Raw genomic sequence first — 18,510 nt, 5'->3', positions numbered from 1 at the left:
TGCAAATTCCCATGACCATTGATCAACAATCACTGACCAAAACCCACTGATCAAAGAACACTGATCAATGGCCATGAGTACCATTCACAGAGAGTTGGGGAATGGCTGCAATCACAGCATTGTAAGATGGCGAAAGATGTACCCTTAGGCCCCCTCCTCGATTCAGAGATGGTCTTTCCCTTTTCACGTAAATGGCCTCCTTGACTCCGCGCTCAAACCAGCGTTCCTCCCTGTCCAGGATGTGTACATCCTCATCGTTGAAAGAGTGTCCACTGGCCTGTAGGTGTAAATAAACTGCAGAGTCCTGGCCTGATGAGGTTACCCCAAGGATCGGGTCCCCCGACACAAACAGAGTAACATAGTGTACGCTGTTAAGTGCCAGGAGGATTGCCAGGATTTATACATCGGAGAAACCAAACAACCTCTAGCGAAGCGGATGGCACAACACAGAAGAGCAACCTCATCAGGCCAGGACTTTTAAACAGCAGATTTGCATAATGACTGAAACTAACACCACTGAATGAACAATGGACCGTAACATCAATTTCATGATAATTAATATGCAAATTGTCATGACCATTAATCAAGGACCATGAGAGATCAAGGACCATTCACAGAAAGTTGGAAAATGACAAAGTTGAAAAAAAGTATTTGTACTTCATTCAGCTGCTTCTGGGTTGTCAAGTCGGTGAATGAGTCCAGTGATTGTTTTGATGATGGAGTCGGGTTTGGAGCGGCTCGGTTAGTTTCCTCGTTCTTTCCCATTGTGAATAATTGTTCGGAGTAGGAATCAATATAGTAGTCCAGCACCTTTAGGTTGAAACCTTGACAATGTAGAGAGAAATGTAGTTGGCTTAGTAGTCAGTTTGTTTACTTTCCACAAACAGATCGTCGCCATGTTGAATCACGCAGAGTCTCGTGAGAACTTTGGGGTTTGGGTTGGGCAGACTACGCGACACAATGGCACATTGCTGCCATCTACTGTTATTATTATCCAAGACAGGCATTTTTTTTTCTGCTGTATTGCTGTATTATGAAGTGATCATGTGAAGTAAGACTTGCTCATTTTTCCATAAGCCATTGTTCATTTATAAACACATTTGTAGTTTCTGTTTCTGGTTAATGTTCTGTTCTGTTTTCCATCCATCATTCTCTCATTTAGCCACATTTTAAGAAATCTAAACTACTTGGCTTACTCAAGGTTCTCTTCATATATTGTAGATGTTTGTCTGGCAAACATCGGATCAGTCTTTTCCTTTCTTTTCCTTTTTTGGTCCAAATATTATGTATTTAGTTTTATCTGTGGATATTTTAAAACCCAATCATTAGCCCACATTCTGCAAAGCCTTTTGAATTTAGTAGAACATATACACAAGATTTCTTCCTCATTTCCAGATGACAAGAACTTTTTTTCCACTCTACTAAACATTTACAAGGTACTTCCTTGACAAGTACCATTTACAATCTTCAGCTCCTCAGAAAATGTAATACTAACCCTGTTGTTGATCATTGGAGCATGGTGACTTTGTCTTTTGACAGTACATCCCATCTACTGACTAATGCCAGTTCTGTCGATCCGGATGCAATGTCAGTAGAGGACGACATTGCTGCGCCTGCACTAAATCATACTGGTCATCCATGATTTGGTAAATTCCATTCCTAATAGAAGTTACACAGCCTCCAACTGAAGTTGTCACCCCATCTTTTCAATCACCTTTGTATTCAGAGATTAAAAAACATGAGCATGAAAATAATCATCATACAAAACCTCAAAAAAAAAAACCCCCACAAAAGTACAAAAACCCTGGGACCATGAAAGCCAGTTAATTTTAGTCATAACCAATACTGTGCAAAGAGAAACATAAATTAGTGGCTCAAAAAATAGCAGTCCCAATTAAGGCACTAGTAATGTAATAACCTCTATAATACTCTTGAAGTGCAGGTTTTATGTGTTCTTCTCTCAAATCATGTAGCATTTCCTCCTTATATACTCCTATTTATATACTTTCTAATCCTGTCCCTCCTGGACACTCCCAATGGAAATCTTAACATCGCCACCTTGTCCATCTCTAGCTATGCCTCCTATGGACCTTTTCTTGACCTCATGATGCTTTCCATCAAGGTAAAAGAGTGGCTGATTTATTTATTTATTTGTTGCACTATTTAAATACATGCCTAGGTTTTGACAACTAGATTTTAACAGACTAACAAAGAGTTTTACCTAAGCCAGTTTCAAAGCAACTTCAACAGAACCAGGGTATCTTTGTATAATCTGGTTTCACTTATTCCAATCAAAATAACCACTTTTGCTTAGCAATCGGGCTGAGCAAAAGTGGTTATCATTTTATCACGTCAGTAAGTGTTTTATCCTATTGTAAAGTGTCCTTGGGTGACTTGAAAGGCGCTCATAAATAACATTTATTATTATTATTATTATTATTATTATTATTATTATTATTATTATTATTATCATTGTTATTATTATTATTAAGGGTTTCATAATCTAGGTACCAGCCTATTCGTATGAAATGGGCACCTTTGGCAGGAGCTGACCAAACCCAAACATTAATAAGAATAAATCTACAGGCAACAAAGGAGCTAGTTTTACAAAGGAAGACAAAAAATATAATATTAATCAAATAGTTAACACATAATACAGGATGAAAGCAACACAGCTGCCACAGATAATGCAGCAAAAACGGGGGTATGCAAACACTAACACGACTATGTGTATATCTGAACCTGTGTGTACTTTTGATTGATTATAGAAAATCCATGATAAATACAAATGTGTGTTTTTAAAGTCATTAAAATATTAAATTGCAATATTTTGTTATATTACAGTTTTGTCTCCCTCCGTAGAATCAGTTGCCATTACATATTTGTGACTGATAATATGCTGCAAACACAAGCCCTTTCCCTTAGTTAGATTGATAAACCAATTCATGGGATTTGTAAATATGTTATATTTCATTATAAAGTGATTCTGTATATTATTTTTCATAAGTAGTACTGCTTTTTTGCAGGTAGTATCTGTAAAACGAATCAGGCTACCAAATGACCTCTTTCTGTCTCGTCAATTTACCGTAAACCTGAGAGAAACTACTCCCCCACAATTTTAATTTTAATAACGATAAAAAGCTTACATGTAATGTGATTATCACCGAATTTGTCTTCACCTTTTCTTTGGCCTTGGGAATCTTCAAAGACGTTAATTCGCCTTAAATGAGCTCAGTGTGTGATTGACAACAACGTCTTTTACTGATATTACGGTTCATGTTGCCAGGGAGTGACTGAGCCGTAGTCATACAGACACAATAGAGCTGCAGTCACCATGTATATAGCAAGTGTTTGTATTTGCAACTATTAGAGCAATATGTAGTATCTCTCAAACTCTGTGAGTGTAATTTCGAAGCGTTGTTCTGGGGCTATTATCAGTGAGCTCTGATGCCCTTGCACTAACAAGCTATCTTCGTTAGACAGTAGGAGAGTGCCCGTGCAGTGCACCGTTAGCTAGCTTTAGCCTGTTTGATAATATTATAGCTGCCTTGCCAGTTTTTACTATGGAGTTTCCTTTTGACATAAACCAATTATTCTCCGAGAGGATCTCTATCTTGGACCAGACCTTGGTTGCAGGCCGCAAATCTACAGGAAGGCAAGTTTCAAAGGTTTTCGAATGTTTTTTGATAGTATTTTACAGTTTACATTCAGTCAGACACTCGGCTCAATTCAGGTTTTCAATTCAGGCTTATATAGCACAATACCAAAAATATACATACAGGCTCAAATATGTACTTAAACTTACTTAAATATTTTAATAGTGGCGCTGAGTGTTCTACAATATCTTTTAAGTTTACACGGCCAAGGCTTATTGACTTTTCGTTGGTGATCATGATTGACTACAATTAGTAGTCCCATCCCATCCCATTAAGTAAGAAAGAATTGTAGATTTACACAAGTTGGGAAGATCTGTTGGAGCCATGTCTAAACAACTGCAGATTCTGAGATCACGAAGTCAAACAACTGCACATAAGTACAAGTATTTGGGAAACTATCACCGTCAGATGACAGGAAATTGCTTAGTTGTTCAGCAATGTGCCCCACACAAGGGGCACTAAGGCTTAAGCCTGCCAGGATGTGACTGGTCTTAATGACTGCTCTTTCTGACCAATCAGACCTCTTGAGACTACAAGTCACATTCTACATTATGACATGCCCATAATGGATGTATGTGAACTTATGACCACAACTGTAAGCAGAACCATGTATAATGTAAATAGAACATAAATCACAAATCTTTGAACTCTCTGGCTGACCTTTGTGTGATAAACTACCTGGCCCTATGTGAAAAAGCAAGGGGCCAGGGACTGCCCCCTTTTTAGAGTAAAAAATACATAAATGAACAGAAGTGGCCTGATTAGGCGGGGAAACAGACTTTTATCATGCCTGTGGGCCATCTGGTATCCTGCATTTGGATGTACTGTGAGAAAGAGGTAGAGTGTCTGGAATATAAAAAGTGAAAATGGGCCTCTTATCTAACAATATTCTGCTCTGCGATTTCTTTACAGGCCAGATCTTCAAGCTCACATAGCCACAGTTATTGATGAACTTGGGAGGGCCTCAGCAAAGGTGAGTCTGTGTAGTTCGCTTACTTTTCTGTGTAAAGGCACATGTCAAAAGGGAATATTCTGTTATTTTTATTGTCTGCCATATGTATGTTACTATTTGCCTTTTAGTCAAAAGCTCAGGATTCAGCCTGCTCCGAACAGTTGCTTTCCTTTTTTTATTTTTAGAACAAGCTAATGTCAGCTTTTCATGAATTTCTTTACACTATCATCTTCTAAACAAGTCAACCCACAAGTCAAACTTTAAATTTTGTGTGTACACTGTATACTTTAGTAATATCGCAGTGTATCCACTGACATGTCCAGTCAAAATCACAATGTTGAATGGCAACATCTAAATATTGCTATTTATGTTACCTTCAGTATTTCTTGAGCTGTGTTTTCCAGTTCATTTGGGACATGAAATAATTAATCTTATGTGACTGTTAACTGAAACACTAAATTCACTTATGTCACTCAATAGCAGATAATGAGTGTATTAATATAGAAAAAGCATCCTGCTGTAATGTTTGTTTCAGCCAGTCTGTGTGTTGTTGACCCTATATATTCCAGTTCAGATTCAGGTAAGCACAAGCAGATGGATAAGAGAAGCTGCTATTTCCAATCAAGAACAAAACCCCAGTTCACGCCCTCATATATTTAATGTAATTATGCAGTTTTGGTCACAATATCATCATTTTACTTAAGTGTTTTAAAGCAAGTCCAGTATGAATTTTGCTGGATGACTACAAGTATTATTTTGTTGAAAGTACCCGTCATTCGCATACAAAGTAAGGCCTGATCATTCTTACATCCGTTATAGCTATGCATTGTGCATTGTACATATTTTGTTTACTAAGGATGAGTAGCAGCAGGAATTGGAATCAGAATGCCTTTCACTTGCATACTTAGTTGACACGCAAGTCACATTGTTTCTGCTGTCAATGGTCTTTTTTTATGCACTCTTTCTTGTCTTATGTGGGTCTTAAAAGGGAATAAATATGATAATGTCTAGCTAGATAGTTTCATTCTTGGACCCACTAAAGTAGTTTTGCTTTGTTGCTTTGATTCACTATTCAGAATAATCTCCATTATGGCCACTTCATAGTTAATCCTTTGTTTAGCTCCTGTCCTTTGTTTTTTGTTAAGGCCAACAGTCCCTTTAAGGCAGCTTCCATCTGATTGGCTGCCCAAACAGAAGGTTTGAAGAGCAAATGGGGGTAAGAGGCAGTGTCCCTGTCAGATATGGGCATCTTTGGAAGCAGATCTGCTCATTTTGACACGATACAATAGGGAAAAAAGCATATAAAGAAGTCTGAAGGCTGAGTATTTGGCTTAGAGGGTATGCTGGTATGCTGACATGTAATTTAAATATAAGCAACCACTACTGGAATGGTATGACAGAAATTTTCTCTTTAAATTAGTTGAAACTATTCTCTGCTGCAAAATTTGGGTAGTTATAAAAATTTGAATGTTATTCCGAGACTTTATTTATTATTACATAATAGGCATGTTCCTGAAATTGATTTTGTGATTTTCACATATCTTTAAGGATGATTTTATGTTTTTTGTTTTTTGTTCTTGCCTTCATAGTTAGAGCTAGTAAGTTAATCTGAACTGCTAAAGCTGGTATATTTGTCTGATAATATCATTGTGCTTGTGACCAATTAGTGGTCACTGAAACTTTTGCTTTTTGTGCAGTTTTCTGTTTCCTTCTGTTTGTTTTGATGCTGTCTTTGGACATTTAGTTTAAATAAGATAAGATAAGATAAGATGACCTTTATTAGTCCCACACGTGGGAAATTTGTTTTGTCACAGCAGGAAGTGGACAGTGCAAGAGTTCTGAAGCAAAAATTAGAATACAAGAAGAATAAATACAGCAGCGGGAATGAGGATCAGCACCTCCAAATCTGAGGCCATGGTTCTCAGCCGGAAAAGGGTGGAGTGCCCACTCCGGGTCGGGGATGAGTTCCTGCCCCAAGTGGAGGAGTTCAAGTATCTCGGGGTCTTGTTCGCGAGTGATGGGAGAAGGGAGCCGGAGATCGACAGACGGATTGGTGCTGCAGCTGCAGTGATGCGGACGCTGCACCGGTCCGTCGTGGTTAAGAGGGAGCTAAGTGTAAAAGCGAAGCTCTCAATTTACCGGTCGATCTACGTCCCTACCCTCACCTATGGCCACGAGCTGTGGGTAGTGACCGAAAGAACGAGATCGCGGATACAAGCGGCAGAAATGAGCTTCCTCCAAAGGGTGGCTGGCCTCTCCCTTAGAGATAGGGTGAGAAGTTCAGCCATCCGGGAGGGGCTCAGAGTAGAGCCGCTGCTCCTCCACATCGAAAGGAGCCAGTTGAGGTGGTTCGGGCATCTGACAAGGATGCCTCCTGGGCGCCTCCTGGGTGAGGTGTTCCGGGCATGTCCCACCGGGAGGAGGCCCCGGGGCAGACCCAGGACACGCTGGAGAGATTACATCTCTCGGCTGGCCTGGGAGCGCCTTGGTGTTCCCCCGGATAAGCTGGAGGAGGTGGCTGGGGAGAGGGAGGTCTGGGCTTCCCTGCTTAGGCTACTGCCCCCGCGACCCGGCCTCGGATAAAGCGGATGAAGATGGATGGATGGATGGATGGATGGATGGATGGATGGATGGATAAATACAGTACACAACTGTACAGAATAGAATAAAATAAAATACTATATACAGTAGAATAAAATAGAATACAAATGCTGTATACAACTGAGTAAAAATACAACAATGCCAGAAAGGAGTATTGCACATGTGTGGGTGTGTGTGTTTGATCAGTTAAAGTCTTTGTTGTGGAGTCTGACAGCAGTGGGAAGGAAAGACCTGCGAAATCTCTCGTCCCACACCGTGGGTGCTGCAGCCTGCCACTGAAGGAGCTGCTCAGTGCTGTCACAGTCTCCTGCATGGGGTGGGAGATGTTGTCCAGCAGGGATGACAGCTTAGCCACCATTCTCCTGTCACTCACCACCTCCACTGGGTCCAAAGGGCATCCTAGAACAGAGCTGGCCCTTCGGATCAGCCTGTTCAGTCTCTTCCTGTCCCCGGCAGAGATGCTGCCGCCCCAGCAGACCACACCGTAAAAGATGGCTGAGGCCACCACAGAGTCATAGAAGGTCTTCAGGAGTGGGCCCTTCACTCCAAACGACCTGAGTCTCCGCAGCAGGTACAGCCTGCTCTGCCCTTTCCTGTAGAGGGCTTCTGAATTATAAGTCCAGTCCAGTTTATTCTTCAGATGAACACCAAGGTACCTGTAGCTGTCCACAGTCTCAATGTCCATACCTTGGATGTTCAGTGGTTGCAGTGGAGGATGTTTGTGCCTGCGGAAGTCTGCCACCAGCTCCTTGGTTTTACTGGTGTTGATCTGGAGGTAGTTCAGCTGGCACCAGTCCACAAAGTCTTGGGTCAGTCCTCTGTACTCCCTGTCGTCCCCATCAGTGATGAGGCCAATGAAATGAATCAACACTGACTCATACTAACTATCAGCATTCTCGAAGCAGAGGGCGCAGCAAACTTTCACACCATTAATCAACCAAAGACCAAGACAGAGATTTAATTCATTTGAAAGCCAAATGCTTAGCCTTGTCCACCCTAGCTGGAAAACTCAAAAACCAGTCTTATTTGTTATAAACTATCGTCCTGGGCCTTACACAGAGTTTCTGTCTGATTTCGCAGACTTTTTATCCAATTTAGTACTCCTCTCGGATAAAATGATTATTATAGGTGATTTTAACATCCAAAGGAAAGCCTTGATATTTAATCTGTTATTGGACTCAACTGGCTTCTTTCAAAATGTGAAAGAACCCACCCACCACTTTAATCACACTCTAGATCTTGTTTTAACATATGGCATAGAAACTGAACATTTAACAGTGTTTCCCAAAAAAGCCTCTATTGTCTGATGTTTTCCTAAAAACATTTAAATTGACAATAATGATTACACAGCATTGGGGAGTAGATTTCATCACAACAGATGTCTTTCTGAAAGCGCTGTAACTAAGTTTAAGAATAGAATTCACTTACTGTTATCATCTTCAGTCCCTTATACTAAAACAGAGCAACACTACTCCAACAGAGATCAATTATTTTGTTAATAATTTTACCTCTCTATCTATGACTCTGGATACTGTAGCTCCTGTAAAAAAGAGAGCCTCAGAAATACTTGACTCCCTGGTATAACTCTCAAACATGCAGATTAAAGCATGATAACTCGTAAGCTGGAGAGGAAATGGCATATCACAAATTTAGAAGATCGTTTCATTTAGCCTGGAAAAATAGTTTGCTGCTTGTTACGACCCCCTCTGCTAGGCGACAGGAGGGGAGTAACATACACAAGGCCCCACACGCAAACTGAGTAAAATAACAGGTTTTATTACAAACTTACAAACTGTTCAACAGACCACTGGGCAAGCAATTATTACATAAAGAAAAAAACAGTCAAGAGTAAAAGCTAAGGGTTAACTAAGGCAAGCTGGCGGCACACAAAATAAAAGCTAAGGGTTAACTAAGGCAAGCCAGCATCACAAAACTCTAGTGAAACTAAGTTCAGCTGTATATCAGGTTTAACAAACAAAGAGCAACACAGCGAACAGGTTTAACAAACAAAGTTCAAATGCGAAGCAGACGAGGAGGACACTGCATGTTCAATTCTGAGCAGCAGTCCCCATAGTGTGAAGGATCTTCAGCCATTTATACTCCCAGGTGCAGACAATCAGCCAGTCAGTTGGTCTGGGAGTGTCATGGGATCTCCAAGCAGCCAATCGTCCACGCGGTCTGGCACACTTTGATCTGCATAAAAGAAGGCTGGCACCTCACTCCCAGCAGCCAGTCATCCACGAGTCCTAGCACACTTGGATTTGCATAAGCAAAAGGACAGTCTGACTTCCTCCAAGGCCCAGGGCCGTAACACTGCTATACAGGGCAGGGCTAGCTCAGTAGGTGGAGTTGCTGCCCCATGATCGGAAGGTCGGGGGTTCAGATCCATGGAACAGCTACCCTGAGGTACCCCTGAGGTACCCCGTTCCCTACATACTGCTCCCCGGGCACGGCATTGGTGGCTGCCCACTGCTTCACTCGGTGAATGGGTTAAATGCAGAGTAATTTCCCCACGGGGACTAACGCATACACATGTAAAAAAGCCCTCCCTAATGCTAGAACATCTTACTATTCGTCACTGATTGAAGAAAATAAGAATAACCTTAGGTTTCTCTTCAGCACTGTAGCCGGGCTGACAAAAAGTCAGAGCACCGTTGAGCCAACCATTCCTTTAACGTTAACTAGTAATGACTTGATGAATTTCTTCACAAATACAATTTTAACCATTAGAGAAAAAATTGCTCATAATCATCTCACAGCTGTAGCATTATGTACAGTTACTTTCAGTACCACTGATATTTATTTAGACTCTTTTTCTCCATTCGATCTTTCTGAGCTAACTTCAGTAATTGCCTCTGCCGAACCATCAACATGTCTTTTAGACCCCATTCCTACAAGACTGCTCAAAGAAGTCATACCATTAATTAATACTTCAGTCTTAAATATGATCAACCTATCTCTAATAATCGGCTATGTACCACAGGCCTTCAAGCTGACAGTAGTTAAACCATTACCTAAAAAGCCATCTCTTGACCCAGTTGTCTTAGCTAATTATAGGCCAATCTCCAAGCTTCCTTTCATATCAAAGATTCTTGAAAGAGTAGTTGTCAAACAGCTAACAGATCATCTGCAGAGGAATGGCTTATTTGAAGAGTTCCAGTCAGGTTTCAGAGCTCATCACAGCACAGAAACAGCTTTAGTGAAGGTTACAAATGATCTTCTTATGTCCTCTGACAATGGACTCATCTCTGTGCTTGTCCTGCTAGACCTCAGTTCAGCGTTCCATACTGTTGACCATAATATTCTATTAGAATGATTAGAGCATGATGTGGGTATTACAGGTACTGCGCTGCAGTGGTTTGTATCATATCTATCTAATAGACTCCCAATTTGTTCATGTAAATGGAGAGTCCTCTTCATACACTGAGGTTAATTGTGGTGTTCCACAGGGTCCAGTGCTAGGACCAATTCTGTTTACATTATAAATGCTTCCCCTAGGCAGTATCATCAGAAGGCATAGCATGCATTTTCACTGCTATGCAGATGACACCCAACTTTATCTATCCATGAAGCCAGATAACACACACCAATTAGTTAAACTGCAGGAATATCTTAAAGATATAAAGACCTGGATGACCTCTAACTTTTTAATTCTATATTCAGATAAATCTGAAGTTATTGTGTTTGCCCTAAAATTCCTAGAAATGTGGTATCTAACCAGATTCTTACTCTCAATGGCATTACTTTGGCCTCCAGTAACACTGTGAGTCATTTTTGACCTGGGTATGTCCTTCAATCCACATATTAAACAAATATGAAGGATTGCTTTCTTCGATTTTTGCAATATCTCTGAAAATATCCTGTCTTGGGGTAATGTTGAAAAAGTTCTAATAAGTACATAACTTAATTGAATTCAAAATCCTCCGCCTCCTCACATACAAGGTCTTGAATAATCAGGCCGCATCTTATCTTAATGACTTTATAGTACCATATCACCCCATTAGAGTACTTCACTCTCTGACTACAGGCTTACCTGTGGTTCTAATAGTATTTAAAAGTAGACTGTTAGGCAGAACCTTCAGTTTTCAGGCCCCTCTTTTGTGGAACCAGCTTTCAATTTGGATTCAGGGGACAGACACTATCTCTACTTTTAAGATTAGGCTTAAAACTTTTTGCTAAAGTTCAGGTGGATGGATCAGGTGACCCTGAATCCTACCGGTCGCAGCAGATGGCTGCCCCTCCCCGAGTCTGGTTAAATGAATAGGTGTGTCCAATCGTTTGACTGGTAGTCAAACGATTGGACACACAGCTTTCAACTTGAACTTTGACATTGATGTCTGCAAAGAATGGTGTGGTGAAAACTAATGTATCAAATCTCAAATGTCACTTCAGCTCAACTGACAAATACCAGCAACATCTGTGTAATAATACTGTTTCTATTTTTAAGAGTTCTCATTCTTTTTTTCCCTCAGGCCCAACAGCTCACAGCACCTATAACAAGTGCTTCCAAGCTGCAGACCCAGAAGCATCAGCTCTATCTTGTTAAGGATGGAGAGAGCAGCGGGTACATCTCATATCCCTTCCTCAGCTTTCATTCATTATTCAGCTTCACTGTTTCTCTCTGGATTGACTGAGTTGGTGTTTTCCAGTGGGACCTGGTCAGCTGAGTCATATTGAAATAACAAATCATGTACTGTAGTATTGAGACATAAAAGACACTGTTTTTAATGCATATGACAGGAGCTCACCTCAGAGCATCCAAACCAAAAAACAAAGTAGATATTTATATTACTCATTGCCAAGTCAAACTAACCCCTATTCCTATCTCCTAACTACAGAGGACGTGGTGTGGTTGTGGGATTTCTGAAGGTTGGCTACAAGAAGTTATTTTTGCTGGTGAGTCACTTATATTTTTTTAAAATGTCCTTTTAACTTCTTTACTCTCAGCCTTGCTTTGATCTGTATTTGACTTTCTGAATAGCTTTTCAGGTATGCTTGTTATATTTCCTCCACAGGACCGACAGGGTGTGCACGTAGAGGCAGAACCACTGTGTGTTTTGGATTTTTACGTAGCAGAGAACCTGCAGCGAAATGGCTATGGGCTTGAGCTATTTAACTTCATGCTACAGGTAGAGAATACCTTAGGAATCCCTGAAATCATCTGAAACATCAGACCTTTCACAAAAAGAGCTAAAAACTGGAATGATATGATAGCGGTACCTAAAATGGTGACAGTTGTATTGCAGGTCATTGCTGTACATTTATCAGTAATTGCATGTTTTTGTTTCTCTCTCTTTCTCCATTGCCCACCTGTAGCACAAGAATTTAGAGCCAGTGCTGATGGCTTATGACAGGCCTTCACCGAAATTCCTATCTTTCCTGGCAAAGCATTACTGCCTCACACAGAGTGTTCCTCAGGTACAGGCTGCACTTCACACAGTCATAACACTTTTCAAAATCAAATTTTAAACTTTATTACCTCTGGAGAACGAAAAACCCCTGTAGTTTTTCATTTGACTTTTAGTGGGGCTTCCCTTGTTATCATGGCTATAATTAGGCTAATCTTGCTCCCTCCTCTCTCTCTTGAATTTTGGCTATTTTTAATACTGCTACTTCTCTATTGTAAATTAATGGTTGTTTACAAGTTTATCTGTAGTGGAATTTCTGGGAAGACAGGGTACCCAGAAGCTGTTTATATAATATAATCAGTTAATAGCTTTACATCCTAGGACATGTTAAACAAAGGTAAATTTATAGATAAGAAACAGACTGAGAAGAGAAGGGACCAAAATAAGAAAACAATGTCAGCACAAGGCAATAACATCCAATGTACAATTCAAATTATTCAAAATTATATCACCTTACAGTAATTGCATTACTTGAATTTAAACGGCAGGGTGTTTGTTCTTTGTAACGTTTTTTTTTTTCAGCTGCTCTTCCTTGGATGGATTGTGATGAGCTGTTCTAATAAATATAAGCTGGCACAGTATTTTTTGCGATCAGTCCGCATCATATAATTGCACTGTGTTCATCATCTGAGCTTCAAAAATATATATCTAACTCATCTTATAATGGGGGAGTTATCATCCTGCTTTTCATGTTTTTAATTAAGTTTACTTTTGCAGTATCATGCCAAAGATCAAACAAGAGTTTCTATACTGGATTCCATTCAGAGAAATTGACATGATCAACTAATTACTACTCTCAATCTTCTTATACATTAAGAATTACAAAGTAACTAGTGTGAAAGCTTGAAAGGGTCAAAGGCCTGATTTAGACCTTTTAGAGCCTATGACGTAACTGTAAGTGGCGGACATTGCTGCCTGCATTTTTGGTGGTATATTACCATTTCCCGATGATTCATAAGCAGAGCCAGCCAACAGAAAAAAATAAATGCTGGGACTTTTTCCTTCCTAGGTCCTTGCTTGTTGATGTGATCAGTTTTTTGGGGGCAAACTTATTTGTCCCTCTAGTTTTTCCACTTTTTTGTGCATTCCCTCATTCAGGTAGTTTCAGTAATCTCCCACCTGGAAAGTCCTTATATTGATGCTCTTATTATTATTCCTTATACTGAGACTGCGATTGTTATTCTCTTACTGATAAATTATAAAATGGTGTTGAAAAAGTAGCTGGAAAGGCACAGGAGGAATCGACAGTGCTGACCAACCCAGTCAAAATTGTTGAGGACTGTGTCAACCTGACGTGCAATTACTTTTCTCGGTAGCTGCATATCAGGTTACATCATAGGTTACAGTGTAGGGATGTTATTGGTAGACACTCCACTAAGACTGAAAATGCAGGGGCTATCAGGACACAGATGGTTATCTACTTACCCAGTTAACTTCATAGTGATCTGTTTTCTTATTATTCTGTCCAGGTCAATAACTTTGTGGTCTTTGAAGGCTTCTTCCTCAACAGAGCAGGTAACTTTTTTGCCACTTTGATCCCATTGCTGTGGTTTTTTTGCTGTTGTGCAAGGGATCATGAAATTATATCTGCTTTGTGTTAACATCAGCTATGAGGTGTCTCCCAACAAGCAGCTCCAAAAATGAAATCCATACCGATGGAGCCTGTGTTTCCTAGCATTCTTGATATTTCTTGATATATTAATCAACACTGGTGGTTCAGTACAAGAACAGTATGAGTTCAGTTATATAATATTTAACACACTACACCTAGTAGTTTTAAAGTAAACAGGTGCTTACACACAAAGTAAACACACAAAGCTTTGTCACATATGTCTTTGTGGAAGAAAAAAAGTCACCTGCAATAGATTCAGTGGGTAGAGCAGGTCATCTACTAATTGGAAGGTTGGTGGTTCAATCCCTGACTCCCCCACTCTGTGTGCCAAATATCCTTAGACAAGATACTAACCCCAACTTGCTTTGCGATTCATCCATATGTGTATGAATATGTGCTTGCGTGAACAGATGAATGAGACAAGCTGCATAGAGTGCTTTGGGTGCTCAGGTTGAATAGAAACGCATAAGCGTTTTCAGTGGGGGAATCATTTCGTCACTCATCCAAGTGTCTTCATCAATCTCACCTGACTGCAGGTTTCTTCAACCTCTTAAACAGCATTTGCATAATGACTGAAACTAGCACCACTGAATGGCTACCCTCAGGTACCCCTAAGCAAGGTACCGTCCCTTCACACTGCTCCCCGGGCGCTGGATTGGTCGCTGCCCACTGCTTCACTGAGTGAATGGGTTAAATTCCCAGAGAGCTGGGGAATGGCTGCAATCACAGCATGATGATGGTAAAAGATGTTCCCTCCTCGATTCAGAGATGGTCTTTCCCTTTTTACGTAAATGGCCTCCTTGCCTCCCCACTAAAACAGCTGGGAAGGCTCCTAAAGAATACTCCAACCGATCCAGCATCAGAACAGCAGAGACTCATTTTCTCTAAACACAGCGTCTCTGCGGTTTTTAAACCCACACAATGCACACAATCTGGAAAGAGAGGAACGCTGGTCTGAGCAGGGAGTCAAGGAGGACATTTACTTGAAAAGGGAAAGGCCATCTCTGAATCAAGGAGGGGGCCTAAGGGTGCATCTTTCACCATCTTGCAATGCTGTGACTACAGCCATTCCACAACTCTCTGTGAATGGTACTCATGGCCATTGATCAGTGGTCATTGGCCCTGACAATTTGCATATTAACAATCATGAGACTGACCTCATGGCCCATTGTTAAACAGTGCATTTGCATAATGACTGAAACTAGCACCACTGACTGCAGGTTTTCCCAATCAGCTGAGATTGAAGAAGTCACTTGGATAAATGATGAAACATTTCTGCTATGGAAATGCTACATCCAGATGAACAAAATCAGCTTTTTGGGATTTCCTTACCTGGATGATTGAGGATACACCAAGATACTATATAAGAAGCAATACCTTTAGACATGCAAGTTTAAATGTGGCACTCAACCAAAAAAGAGTACTGCAATGCTTTTATTCCAGTTCCAAAATATTCTGTTTCATCAAACTTTCCCAGGGTCGACCTCTTCTCCTCTGAGGGATCAGAGGGTGTACAGCTTTTTGTAAGGACCGTTCTTTCTTTTTTTTCCCTCATACATCTTGGTCCCTTTCCTCTGTCCCATAATTAGTATAACTTCACACGTCAGTGCTTAAGTTTTAGGTTAGCTTTCCCATCAGTTGTAAGTACAGTGAGGAAAATAATCATTGAATTCCCTAATGAACTTGTAAGTTTGCTCATTTACAAAGAAATGAACAGTCTTAAATTTTTATGGTAGATTCACTTTGACAGAGAGACTGAATATCAACCAAAAATCCAGAAAAATTACACAAGAAAAAATTAATTTTTATGCCATTGAGTGAAAAAAGTATTGGATTCGCAAGCAAAACTTGATTTATTACTTGGTGGAGAATCCCTTGTTTGCAAGCACACTGGTAAGACATTCCTTGTAGTTGGTCACCAGGTTTCCACATATTTTGGCCCACTCCTCTTTACAGAAAGTTTTTTGCTACCACTTGACAGCTCCCTCCACTGGTTTTCTATAAAACTGAACTCTGGAGTTTCACTAGGCCTCTCCATTATCTTAATGTGCTCTTCTTCTTTTACCACTCCTTTGTTCCCCTCACAATTTCGTTGTACTGTTGTTCTGGGTATAACTTGCAATGACAATAAAGAGTTATCTTATCTTGTGTTTTGTTTCATTAACATGCTGAAACAATGACTTGACAGTCACAATGACAGAAAAGACAATGACAGAATTAGTGTTTTGGCTGGGAGGTTTTTTTTTTTGTCCTAGATTTTACAGTATGTGGTAAAATTGTTCCATACTCTTGCAGAAAAACAGTCCCAAAGCATAATATTTTCACTTCCATGCTTGACTTGGGGATGGTGTTCTTTAAGTCATACTCAGCATTTCTCTTCCTTCAAGCATGGCGGGTCGAGTTAATGTCAGAGAATTCAGCTTTGGTTCCTGATGACAGTACTTTATCTCAAGTCTTCTCTGAGTCATTTAGATGTTCACTGGCAAACTTAAGACAGACCTATACGGGCGCCTTCTTGTGGCAGGCGCCCTTGAAGGTGCTGCAAGACTTCAGTCCATTAGGGCGTAGTGTTTTACTAATTGTGTTTTTGGTGACTGTAGTCCAAACTGCCTTCAGATCATTAACAGGGTCCTCCTGTGGAGTTTTGGACTTCATTAGCACTTTTCTTAGAATCGTCCCTCCATGAGGCAAGATCCTGCATGGAGTTCCAAAATGGGAGCAGACTGAGATTAATGGTTGTTTTATATTTCTTGCATTTCTGAATGATCATACCAACAGCTGTCACCTTCTCACCAAACCTCTTGATTATGATCTATTGCCCATTCCAACCTTGTGCAGGTCTACAGTCTTGTTCCTGACATCCTTTGACAGCTCTTTAGTGTTGCTGGTGATGGAGAAGTTTGAATGGAAGAAACTGATTCTGTGGGCAGCTGTGTTTTTGTTTGTTTGTTTGGTTGGTTTTTTTTGCTTGATATCCTTTCTTTCTACATTAAAGTGAAATTTCTATAACATTTGGAGACTGTTCATTTTTTTGTAAGTGAGCAAACTTACAAATTCAACAGGGGAATCAATCATTATTTCCCCTACTGTATCTCCTTGCTATATTGGTACAGTATATGTCATACGTGATGTATCATGTCATATATTGAACCTACATTCCCAGGTTTCAGAGAACTGCAGTATCCAGAGAAATCCACACCCTGTATACCACTCCTAAACTCCACAGGCCACTTGATACCTGCTTGTTTCCTGAACCTCCAATGTTTGTCACTTTATTAAAAACAGCTAAAGTGCGTTGTATGACTGTACATTATTGTAATAACTGCGAGCAATAAGATCATGGTTAGGAAGATTGGTAGCCTCTTTATCTTGCATTTTGTTTACATCTGACATCATTAGGATGGATTTATAGTGTAGAACATGACGAGATGCCAAGCGAAAATCATTTTAAGAAACAGGTTTTTTTTTACCTTTATAGAAGTATAACAGTAACATAGTTTTGTATTTACATTCCATTGTGTCCCCTGTTGATAGTTGATGCTCATCTGCCTCAAATTACAAAATGTAATTATTAGCCTTTGACATAGAAGTTGATAGCACAACACCACTAATACCTTAACTTCCTTAAGCTGCATTTGTATGACGAACGTATGACGCTTAATAAATGAATTAATAAACTGACACGAATGTGAACATACGTTTCAGGATTAGCTGAATCCAAGGAAAAATCAAATGAAACCATGTTTTTCCACCGCATGCCACTCCATTTAGATGAGCATTGGAAAATTGTACAAAAGCTAACATGTTGTGATTTACATAAAAATTGGGCACAAAGTGACTAGAAACAAGTGAATGTATAAAACGTCTTGTTATTATGACAAGTCTTGTACAGAGGCTACCAATCCTTTCAACCAGAGTTGTGCTCTTTTTGTGTCAAAGGTACCTGAAAGAATTGTCTTTATAGTTAAAAACAGCATGAGTAGGCTAAAAACAGACTTGCAAATAAAAACCAAAATTTAAATATTGGGTTCTGGCTAACTCAGACTGCTCAGGTAACAAAGCAAAAACAAGACTTTGCCTGGCTGAATCAAATATATAAATTTTATATATTTATTGACGTCCAAAACAATCATGTCAGAAACAGTCTGCATTGATGTTTTGGAGAGAATTTTTCACTCGTCTGAGCTGCTGATTTTGTCAGCACCAATATATGAATTCTGTTTCACAGTGGATCCTCCCTTTCACACGACACTATATTGTGAGATAAAGTAGAAATAGTTC

The 18,510-nt window shown here is 40.0% G+C and overlaps 1 protein-coding gene across 9 annotated transcripts in view; it reads left to right on the top strand.

Annotated features, from left to right (window-relative positions):
* atat1 (alpha tubulin acetyltransferase 1) overlaps positions 1–18,510 on the top strand; it is a 49,219-nt gene that overhangs the window by 1,429 nt on the left and 29,280 nt on the right. For 8 of the 9 annotated variants that reach the window (XM_039605759.1, XM_039605758.1, XM_039605763.1 and 5 more), the window contains exons 1-7: positions 3,300–3,655; positions 4,569–4,629; positions 11,682–11,773; positions 12,048–12,105; positions 12,225–12,338; positions 12,526–12,627; positions 14,087–14,132. In XM_039605759.1, coding sequence (XP_039461693.1) covers positions 3,564–3,655; positions 4,569–4,629; positions 11,682–11,773; positions 12,048–12,105; positions 12,225–12,338; positions 12,526–12,627; positions 14,087–14,132 — 565 coding nt within the window. In that variant the 5' untranslated portion in view covers positions 3,300–3,563. Of the gene's footprint in view, positions 1–3,299; positions 3,656–4,568; positions 4,630–5,753; positions 5,825–11,681; positions 11,774–12,047; positions 12,106–12,224; positions 12,339–12,525; positions 12,628–14,086; positions 14,133–18,510 lie in introns of those variants that run through there. The other variant, XM_039605760.1, reaches the window with a different exon arrangement.

Source organism: Oreochromis aureus, linkage group 22, assembly GCF_013358895.1.
Source record: "Oreochromis aureus strain Israel breed Guangdong linkage group 22, ZZ_aureus, whole genome shotgun sequence".
Lineage (NCBI taxonomy): Eukaryota > Metazoa > Chordata > Actinopteri > Cichliformes > Cichlidae > Oreochromis > Oreochromis aureus.
The sequence above is the reverse complement of the archived record's forward strand: the minus strand, read 5'-3'. Positions and strand labels throughout refer to the sequence as shown.